Genomic DNA, 10,683 nt, shown 5'->3' with positions numbered 1-10,683 from the left:
CTTTACGCCTGGGTGTGACGTTGACTACAACTCCCAGGAGGCAGCGCGGCCGCATTAGCGGGCACTTCAGTTCCCAGGTCGACCCGGGTCCTCGGGCGGAAGTGGCCGGCCTGCGGCCGCGGAAAACTGAGTGTGGTCGTGGGAATTTGCTTGTTAGGACCCACCGTTAGTACTCTGCTCATCTTCTCGGTCTGCGCTGTGTCGTCATGAAGGACTCGCTGGTGCTGCTGGGCCGTGTTCCAGCGCACCCGGACTCGCGCTGCTGGTTCCTGGCCTGGAACCCCGCGGGAACCCTGCTGGCCTCCTGTGGGGGCGACCGCAGAGTCCGCATCTGGGGCACCGAGGGTAAGGCCGGCCTGGGCGCGCGACCCCGCCACTGGGGGTTCCGCGTGCGTGCAGTACGAGCGGCGGGCTTGAGGTGCGCCCAGGGAGAGGCCACCTCGAGGAGGACTTCAACCACTCCAAGAAAGATTTTTCGGACAAGTACTAGAAATAAAAACATCAGGAGACAGCCTGGAACTGTGGAGGAAATTGTGGTAGTTGCTGAGGCAGGAAAAGGAGAAGAGAAGGGAGGTGGAAAGTATTCTGCAGAGTAATTTGCGACGACGGTGAAGTTTGAATTTTATCCTGGGGGCATTCGGGAGTCATTGACTATTGTAAATTAGGAGGGTGACTCCTCAATTTCTCCAGAGGACCAGTTATTTCTTTCTAAAAGCGTGTTGTTAAATATGCCCCTTGAGCTTTGTCCCCAGCTTGGCTCCAGCACTGGCCACAATTATCAGATGGTATTGATAGTGTTTCACTGTCTTCTTGTGCACCCAGCCCAGCGCCTGTCCTGCCCTCTGCCTTTAGGTGACAACTGGATCTGCAGATCTGTCCTTGCTGAAGGCCATCAGCGCACTGTGCGGAAGGTAGCTTGGTCTCCCTGCGGCAATTACCTGGCCTCTGCCAGCTTTGACGCTACTACTTGCATTTGGAAAAAGAATCAGGATGACTTTGAGGTAACTAGCCTGATGGGACCAGGATTGTTGCCCATTTTGCTCCCCAGGGCTGGCAGGAACTTGAGCCAGCCTGGGCCAGTGGGCTGTCGAGGGATCTTAGCTGTTGTTGATTTTTGTCCATCTTCCTTTCTCACAGTGTGTGACCACTCTGGAAGGCCATGAAAATGAGGTCAAGTCAGTGGCCTGGGCCCCATCTGGCAACCTCCTTGCTACCTGCAGCCGAGATAAGAGTGTGTGGGTCTGGGAAAGTGAGTCCAGGTCCCTCCAGTGCAGTTGGGAGCCAGCAGACAACCTGCTGTGGGACCCTGACAGGGTCAGCTCATGGGCTCCTTTCTGTTTTCTTCCCATAGTTGATGAAGAAGATGAGTATGAATGTGTTAGTGTCCTTAATTCACATACACAGGATGTCAAGCATGTGGTCTGGCACCCAAGCCAGGAGGTAAGAGTCTGGCAAAGTTCAGTGGGAAGGATTTCTGATATGGATGGAGGGTTGTGCCTGGCTTGCCTTTGCTTTTTAGCCTCAGCCTGGCTTTCATGAAGATCGTTATCTGTGGCCAGAAGACATTAATCCTTATTGCAAAGACTTTCCCTGGGATTGTCCTGTCCTAGCTGGGAGTTATGGGGACCACAGGTACTTCCTGGGCCATAAGTGCTGTGTTTTCCCTGCATTCCCAGCTGTTAGCATCTGCCAGCTATGATGACACGGTGAAGCTCTACCAGGAGGAAGAAGATGACTGGGTATGCTGTGCCACCCTCGAGGGCCACAAATCCACTGTGTGGAGCTTGGCCTTTGACCCCAGCGGCCAGCGTCTGGCATCTTGCAGTGATGACCGTACCGTGCGCATCTGGCGCCAGTATCTACCAGGCAATGAGCAAGGTGAGGAATCAGGCTCAGAGCTAAGAAGACTCCTCTCCAGGAGGTTGACAGTCTATTGGGACAGAGACAGGGAAAAAGCACAGCAAACTAGGGTAGAAGGAAAGATGTGCCATGAGAGGACACCGGAGAGTGTTGGATCAGGGAAGGCTGCTGGAAGGGACTATTTCATTGGAGCTTGAAAAGGTGTTTAGGATTTTAACAGAAGAGAACTCTGGGTGAAAATGACAGCATGAGCAAAGGCATTAAAAATGGGAAAGCCGGGTCCATGCCAGGAGCAGTGATACCTACAGGTGAAGCATAGGATATGTAAAGGATTTGGGGAAACAAGGTGGTTTGGGCTGGCTGGTTGGTGACATTCAAAGGTAGGCCAGCTAGTTGAACATTGTCTGCAGCAAAAGGATTTTTTGAAGAACAACAATACCTTCTTAGAATTCTGCTGTAAAAACAGCAGTGTGGTCACAGTGTATAAAGCAGGCCGGTGAAGATGGGGACAGAGGAATGAAGAGGAGTCGTGATTGAGGGTGGGGTGTGCAAGGGCAAATTAGGATATCCTCTGCAAGTGGGGTATTTAATCCCCTGAGGTGCCCGGGACATACATGTGTCTTGGACTCAAGAGAAGTCTGTCGTGCAGGTGTGGCATGTAGCAGCTCTGACTCCAGCTGGAAATGTATCTGCACTTTGTCAGGCTTCCACTCCAGGACCATTTATGACGTCGCTTGGTAAGATCTCCATCTCCTTTCCCCATCTCTGCCCCACCCCCAATGTGAAGACATTTTAGAGAAGTCAGACCTGTGCTGCTATTTGCCTACTTTGAAAATGCACAGGAATAGAGAGGAGCACCTTCATTTCTTCAGAACAGGTCAGAATGTCCACCCAGCAGGCTTAGAGCTGGCTGGCCTAGGTTCACAGGAATCCGGAATAGACTTAGACCCAGTCCTGCACCTATGTTAAACTCCAGGCTGTGAGGACAGCACCAGCCTTTGGGGTGGCTCACACAGCATTGTACCATCCAGAAATATTCATTAATGAAACTATTTATGGCTGGGGTTTTTGTAGTTTGGTAACACTGATTCTACCCTTATGGACTCTAGAAAAGCCATACCATTCATTCTTTATAGAATTGGTCAAGGGGCAGTTCTGGCCCTAAGAATCTATCCCTAGGAAATGATCCTAAATAATGAAAAAAGATGATGTGCTTCTAAGCTTTATTTACATTAGCAAACATTTGGAATAAGAAAAACAGACTTAAGTGATAAAATTCAATGGTCTGTTGTATCACTTTTAAAAACTTGGTTAAGCACCTGACCAGTGGTGGCACAATGGACAGAGCATGGACCCAGAGCACCAGTTCAGAACCCAGGAGCTGAGGCCCAAGGTTGCTGGTTTGATCCCTAGGCAAGGCACATGAGAAGCAATCAATGGATGCTCAGCTAAAGCAGAGCAACAAGTTGATGCTTCTCTGTGTGTGAGTGTGAGTGTGTGTGTGTGTGTGTCTCCCTCACCCCTCTCCTCTCCCTCTTCTCTCTCAAAAAGAAAAAAAAATGGTTAAACGTCATGACAGAGCTAAGTGACAAAAGTGTAATTGAGACTCTTAAGCACTCTTTTTAAGTTAATTATGCTGGGGGTAAATCTAGATGGCAACACTTGAATGCTTAGGGGGTGATGTCTGTGGCTGTGTATTAATTAGGGGAGCTCTTCAATAAGAGACGTTTGGGAAGGAAGCCAGCCAGGGACTGTAGAATCAATAGTGTCTACTAACTTGCTGGGCTGGGGAGGAAGGAGCCACCAGCAAACATACTGGTGTATGTGTTCCGTCCAGGTGTTCGCTGACAGGGGCCCTGGCTACAGCTTGTGGGGATGATGCCATCCGAGTATTTGAGGAGGACCCTGGCTCAGATCCGCAGCAGCCCACCTTCTCCCTGACAGCCCACTTGCCACAGGCCCATTCCCAGGATGTCAACTGTGTGGCCTGGAACCCCAAGGAACAGGGCCTTCTAGCGTCCTGCAGTGATGATGGAGAGGTGGCCTTCTGGAAGTATCAGCAGCCTGAAGGCCTCTGAGCCACCTCGACTTTGGAGAGAATCATGGTTCCCCAGGAAATGTAAGACTTTCCTAGCCCGAGGACCTAGAGGAGCAGCCTGGCCTTCCTTGAACATGGCTGTCTTCCATTCAGACCTGTGTAGACATGCAGGGCCACAGAACCACTCACTCCCTCCTTTGACATGGGGCCCTTAGTTCTTCTGAACTACAAAACGGCAATATCTTGTAGTTATGCCACAGACTGTGCTTCCTTTTAGGGCACAGTGTTAAATTTTGGGGGCTGAATGTACTTATAATCATGCTATGTGTAGGGGAGGGTCTGTGTACCTGAGACCTTTCTGAAATTGGAAGCTTTTTAGAAATAATCCACTTGAGTCCCAAGTCTTATTTATATTATTAGGACATTCACAATTTAATAACATTTCCATGAGGAGTCCTTTTCTGAAATAGGTCCTGCCTTCCTGATTTAAGTTCTTGTATTTAGGACATTTCATCAAAATTGAAGAAACTTTTTTTAATGTAGGCAAGTTTAGAGAAAGAGACACCTGCTTTCCCCTCATTATCACAGAAACTCATTATCTTCTTTCTGTGCCTATGGGGAATGCCAGAAAATAAACGGGGAAGGGTGTAAACCCTAAAAGGGTGAGCTGTTACTTGCCACATTCTCAATGAGGCTGAAAAATTGGTTCTTGGGGGTAAAAAAAAAAAATCTTAAGACAGTAATTTGTGGCCAAGAGACCGTAGTACACAATACATAGTATACCTTGTGGTATTAAATTTTCATGGTGAGGGCAAGTAGGAAAGATGTCTGATACAGCTCCTTGGTGGAGGTAATAAAAGGTGGAGAATCACTGCCATAGGTGACCAGTTGTGCCATCTCTCTCAGGTTGTCTTGTTACTTCCATATGGGTTTTGGCTTGACTGTTCCCCAGTCCACAGCTTTCATTAATTTTTACACCACAAACTCAATCATGAACTGAAGAGACGGTGGGGGCAGTACTGAAAGCAGTGGTTCTCAGGTGTGCTCTGCAGATCCCGGGAGTCCCGGGTACCTGGGGCTAAGGGGGGTTTGAGAGGTCGGTCAGCTGTTGCCATGTTGGCAGGAACCATGGTAGTGGCACCAACTGGTAGTGTGGTCTTCACCGTCTTACGCTCAGAGAAAGTATTGGCCAATCACTCAGAAATGTCCTTCAAGAACAAATACAGTTGTATAAAATTTTGATGCTTGGGAACATTGCCATGTCCTGTGGCAGTGGCATCATGCAAAAAGCACACTTAAGTGTGACTGTCTTGAGGAAAAAGCTGTGTAGCAGAGTTGCAAGCTGAATGAGCAATGTACCTTTTACTTGAAGTAAGTAGCAAGTTATGATACTGAAACTTTACAATTTCTGGGAAATGAACGAGCGTTTCATTTCAACAGCAACTGATAGCATTGCCAATGATCAAGCTAAAATTAGAATTTTGGAAAACTTGTATAGGCACCATGAGCTTGACATCTTCCCAATACTTGAGGCTTTTCTGACGAGATTGGTGGTAATACTAACCAAGTGTGATTTGTATGATGAAGTATGTCAACATTTGGAAGATTTGCATGATTCAGTAAATCAGCATTCTCCAGATGATTAATGTGTGATGTCACAATCATTCATACATAAGAAGTAAGGGAGACCCATGAATGAAACAGTGTAAGCAGCTCTGGTAAGGTTTCAGATTACACATTGTACTTAAACTGGCACTGTGGTGTCCTCACTATAGCATGAAATAGCCACAATTTCCTAAGGTCTATAAAAACCTTTCCTATCTGCTTGAGTGCGTGTCAAGTCTGCTTTATTCCACTTCAATTTAACAAGCACAGTTGTAGAAGCAACAAGAATTCCTATCTTCTATTATATTAGACACTAATGAGATTTATAAAAGTATCACAGGCCACTCTTCTCCCTAGATTTGCTTTGGAAGTAATTTTTTATAAGAAGTCAACATAATTTACTGTTAATGTATTGTTTGTATTTTTAACAGTAAATATCAAAGGATAATAAATTCTTTGGGGTTCCTAATTTTTATAGTGTAAAGGGCTAAGACCAAATCACTAGGAAACTGCTGACCTAAGAAAACTACCCTTGAGAATCACCTTCCAATTTTAGTTTTCCCTAAAGAACACAAGGTGTGTCATCCCCAAACAACAAGATTGTGGGTTTGATCCCCAATCAGCACACGAGAAGCAGCCAATGAGTGGAACAGTAAAATGAATTCTTCCCATCTCCCTCCCCACTCCCCCTTACTCTCTGTCCCTCTAAAACTCAAATAAAAAATTAAGCCCTGGCCAGATAACTTGGTTGGAGCATCATCCTGAAGTTGCCAGTTCAATCCCTGGTCATAGCACATACAGAAACAGCTTGATATTTCTGTCTGTTTCTCAAGTGCTCTCCCTGCCTCTGAAAAAACAAATTACATACAAGGCAAGAAACCAGAGGGAAATTTGCAAGTCCCATCAGAGTATCAGTTTAACAAACCTGGGTCACACCCTGCTGGTGTATTTTAGTCCCTCTGCTGCCTTATTGTAGGGGGGAAGGGGTTGCAGACTGCAGATCTTGGGAAAATTCTAGCCTATGATCTGTCCTTGCAGCTCAGTGTTAGTTCCTACAGTGGTGGTGATAACTGGGTAACGAGGGGGGAGCCAAGATTACTAACAGGAAGCTACCTAACCCCTCCTCCATACCTGCTGAAGGGCTACCAGTGACAATCCAAAAAACAGCCTTGTCCTCCAGAAGTATTCATTTTAATCAAGTTTCATGGTAAAATCTTGATTACAAGGACAGTGAACTATAACAATAAATAGAAAACAGGTACAGTACCACTGCCAGAAATAATATCTTTTTGGCCAAAGGCCTTAAGTTAGGAAACAATTTGGAATCATCACAAAGACAAATGATTTCTCCAACTTTATTCGACTGTTTGACTTTATCAAAGAACTACCGTGAACATGCTTAGAAATGCTGTACAGTTTATGCTGGGTCGCTACACGACACCTGCAGACACTGGGTCCAAAGTGGGAGGGAATAGAGAGGAGGCGGGCTGGCGCAGCACCTGTCTTGGCTGGCACTGCTCCCACCAACAGACCCGGTCTCCACAGCTGCGACCCTGCCTAATTCAAGTTCAGCTCCTTTGTGTAAAGGCAAAGGCCTCGGCACTCAATCTGAGTCGCTATCTGTCTCAGCTTCTTTTACATCTACACTGAATTTGTATTCCTGGTCACATCCCATGTAGGCATCACTCATGAAGTAGAGAGTGTAGTTGTGGGCACCAGTGGCCGGGGCCACGAAGTCAAGCTTCACCTGGAGAGAGGAAGCAAGAATCAGGGCAAGCAGGACACAGCGCATTCCTGCCCTGACAGTTTCAAAACAAAAGCTGGAGTGGACACTCACCTTGGCCTTCTGTTGCAGAGTCAGCCTCTTGATGGAGATAAGGCTGTTGGACTTGGCATCTCCAATCACCACCCACCAGCCCTCTTCACGTTTCTGCAGTCACCAAAAGCCGAGAATTTCAGCACATAAAACTTGACAGCCATGAGATCATGAGAATGGTTACAGAAGAAAACAAAAACCAGACAGAAAGCTAACACTACCTCCTGAAGTATAATTTGATAAAACTTACAAGGTATCTCAAATGAACTCAATTTTTAAGTAGCAGATGGGCTCATTCTTTGATTCTGGTTCAGAGTACCTTCTTCATTCAGTACTTGCCACTGCATCCAAGTGTCATGAAATCTAGACTCTGGCCTGGCAGCTTTGAGCTCTTCAGACACCCTTGTAAGCCACACGTGCCAGACTGATTAAAACATAAATGAGAGGAGCCTGCCTCTATCAATAGGGTTCTGCAGGCCACTGTGAGGAAGACCAACACCAGATGAAAGAATCATTCCTCAGAGTGTATTAAACTAGTTTGTAAAATTAAACTTACTGTATCTGGTTTCTGCTTTCAACCTTCAATTACTCGCCTATATAAGGGATCAGATTTTCTTTCTGGTGGTAAGAAACAGCCAACTGGATGCACAGGAAGTGGCAGTTGAGAAAGGAGAGAACAGAAACTCCTAGAAAAGCCCAACTGTGTGGAGCCATTTAACTTAAAGACATATGTTTTAACAGTCACAGACTGAAAATACTGTTCAACAGAATTTTTTTTTTTTCATTTTTTTAGAGAGGAGAGGGAGAGACAGAGGGAGAGACAGAGGGGAGAGACAGAAAGAGAGAAGGGGGGAGGAGCTGGAAGCATCAACTCCTATATGTGCCTTGACCAGGCAAGCCCAGGGTTTCGAACCGGCGACCTCAGCATTTCCAGGTCAGCGCTTTATCCACTGCGCCACCACAGGTCAGGCTGTTCAACAGAATTTTTTAACAATGACCAGTATTCTAAAGTGTTTTAAGGCAAAAAAACAAAACAACAAAAAAAAAACACTGAAATTTTCAGTCTATGAGTCATGACTTTGTCATCACTCTAAATTCCCCTCCCCAGTGACAATGCCTCTCATACTCTGACTCTACAAAGGATAAAAGCCTCCAGCAGACATCTGGAAAAGCCAGCTACCAGGACATACCTGTGGGAAGAGAGGTGCAATCACGGGACCTGTAACTTCTTCCTCTCGCTCCAGCTGTACCAGTACCACAACGGGCCCACCACTGAGGGGAGAAAAGCAGGGCAACACATTAGTGCCAGGCAGCAGTCACAGCACACTAGCAGGGACCCAGGGCTAGGCACCTGGCTGTGTCTGGCTTACCTGCGAATGCTGTCCTTATCCACTACTTCGTAAGACAGCTCGATGTTGGGGTAGCGGTTACAGAAGCGGGCCACATCCGCCATCTGGCTGTCAGACAGCTGAAGCAGCGCGTTTCGCTCTTCATCTTCCATCTCCATAATGTCAAAAACACTCTCTACTCCCTGCAGTGGGCATGCAGAGGTCAGGGAGGAGAGAACACATACTAACAACAAATGAAATGGGCTTCCAGTGGCTGCTACTTTCCATCCTACACTGTCAGACATCTAAAGACATAGCTTCAGACAGAACAGGCTCATGTTCGGCAGCCTCTAACATCTCAGTGTGTATCACCTTCAGAGGAACCAGAGAGAACAAGACTGCCCTCCTGGACTCACCCCCCCCCCCAACCCTTACCCCAAGTTCAGGACACTCAGCTCTCAGACTCAGTGGGTCTGGACCCAGCTAACCTTGTCTGTGCAACGTTTGATGTGCTCTGAGGTGAAGTGTGGCAGCTGTTTCAGGTATGAGTCCTTGGACCACATGGCTTGGGTGACCATCTGGGCCAATTCCATGGCTGCCAGAGCAGGACTGAGCCACCCGTTGCTGGAGAGGACATCCACACAGGCCTGGATGAGCCGGATCGCCTGAGTGGGGGAGGAGCATGAGAGCAAGTGGGGTTGGAATGCTACCTTACAGTCCCTGCAGGCCCTCCCAAGCATGCCCATACCACGCACGCTACCTTGCTAAGGATCTCCTCCGTATCTGACTGAAGCTCAGCACTCAGCTGCATGCGGGACAGGTGAGCTTGAAGGAGCAGGTTGGTCTTGACGTGTGGGTCATTGAATTTAGGATTGTTCAACTTGTGGGGGACCTTCTGAGCCAACTGGAAAGTGCAAGAAAAACAGTTGGTGATGGACAGGTGACCTAGCTTGAGACCAGCCCAGCTCTCAGGCCCAAAGCACTATCCATCCCAGCCTCACAATCCTTCAAACTCAGAGGGTATTAGGGTGGGGGATGGATGATGAGACACGCTGGAATTTCCCCGTGGTAACAGAGTCGTGTGCTCTGGGCCCACAGGCCATTTTCCTGAAGCCCAGGCATCCTCACTTGCCGCAGAAGGTTGTCCTCATGATGCCGGATGGGAATGTTCTCATACTCGGCTGCATTAGAAATGATCTCGATGAGCCCCCGCACCTTGGTCTTGGCATTCAGGGACATGCTGAAGAGCTCTGACAGACACACAAGATTTGGGAGAAGTCAAAAGCAGCAGAAAGGGCCCTGGCCGGTTGGCTCAGCGGTAGAGCGTCGGCCTGGCGTGCGGGGGACCCGGGTTCGATTCCCTGCCAGGGCACATAGGAGAAGCGCCCATTTGCTTCTCCACCCCCCCCCCCTTCCTCTCTGTCTCTCTCTTCCCCTCCCGCAGCCAAGGCTCAATTGGAGCAAAGATGGCCCGGGCGCTGGGGATGGCTCCTTGGCCTCTGCCCCAGGCACTAGAGTGGCTCTGGTCGCGGCAGAGCGACGCCCTGGAGGGGCAGAGCATCGCCCCCTGGTGGGCAGAGCGTTGCCCCTGGTGGGCGTGCTGGGTGGATCCCAGTCGGGCGCATGCGGGAGTCTGTCTGACTGTCTCTCCCCGTTTCCAGCTTCAGAAAAAAATAAAAATAATAAAAAAAAAAAGGCAGCAGAAAGGAGCAGGGTGGAGCTGACTGCCTGGGCACCCCTGTTCTGCCCTGCGTACACATCCCTCTAACAGACAAAGGCACTAGAAGCCTGAAACCTCCTCCCAGGAGCTGCAGCCTTCAGAGCAGGGCTCCCTGCAGATGGAGGGAGGCCCTTGCCAGGCCCTCACCAATGGTGGTGTAGTTGATGTAATAGTAGGCGGCAATCATGCCCAGGTTCAGAGGTGCCACGTCCATCTCGTCCTCTATGCTGATGCACTTGGACTGCTCTAGGTCACTCAGGGTCTGCTCCACCAGCTCTGACAAGTGGTCAGACAAGTGACGGTGGGAAATGCCTAT

At 48.4% G+C, this 10,683-nt stretch overlaps 2 protein-coding genes across 2 annotated transcripts in view; one reads left to right on the top strand and one right to left on the bottom strand.

The window, feature by feature from the left end:
• Window positions 1-64: 64 nt before the first annotated feature.
• CIAO1 (cytosolic iron-sulfur assembly component 1) lies at window positions 65-5,724 on the top strand. The gene is made up of 7 exons (XM_066377676.1): window positions 65-345; window positions 853-1,001; window positions 1,138-1,249; window positions 1,352-1,440; window positions 1,677-1,878; window positions 2,510-2,597; window positions 3,698-5,724. The coding sequence occupies exons 1-7, from the start codon at window positions 207-209 to the stop codon at window positions 3,936-3,938; spliced, it is 1,020 nt and encodes a 339-aa protein (XP_066233773.1). The 5' UTR covers window positions 65-206; the 3' UTR covers window positions 3,939-5,724.
• A 1,120-nt stretch (window positions 5,725-6,844) lies between these two features.
• SNRNP200 (small nuclear ribonucleoprotein U5 subunit 200) overlaps window positions 6,845-10,683 on the bottom strand; it is a 34,509-nt gene continuing 30,670 nt past the window's right edge. The window contains exons 38-45 of the mRNA XM_066377675.1: window positions 10,515-10,679; window positions 9,776-9,897; window positions 9,408-9,551; window positions 9,136-9,312; window positions 8,690-8,850; window positions 8,510-8,591; window positions 7,341-7,433; window positions 6,845-7,250 (exon numbers count right to left, since the gene is read on the bottom strand). Coding sequence (XP_066233772.1) covers window positions 7,107-7,250; window positions 7,341-7,433; window positions 8,510-8,591; window positions 8,690-8,850; window positions 9,136-9,312; window positions 9,408-9,551; window positions 9,776-9,897; window positions 10,515-10,679 — 1,088 coding nt within the window. The 3' untranslated portion in view covers window positions 6,845-7,106. The remainder of the gene's footprint in view (window positions 7,251-7,340; window positions 7,434-8,509; window positions 8,592-8,689; window positions 8,851-9,135; window positions 9,313-9,407; window positions 9,552-9,775; window positions 9,898-10,514; window positions 10,680-10,683) is intronic.

The sequence above is a fragment of the Saccopteryx leptura genome, chromosome 3 (genome assembly GCF_036850995.1).
Source record: "Saccopteryx leptura isolate mSacLep1 chromosome 3, mSacLep1_pri_phased_curated, whole genome shotgun sequence".
NCBI lineage: Eukaryota > Metazoa > Chordata > Mammalia > Chiroptera > Emballonuridae > Saccopteryx > Saccopteryx leptura.
Note: the sequence above shows the minus strand (reverse complement) of the source record. Positions and strands in the feature narration are given on the sequence as shown.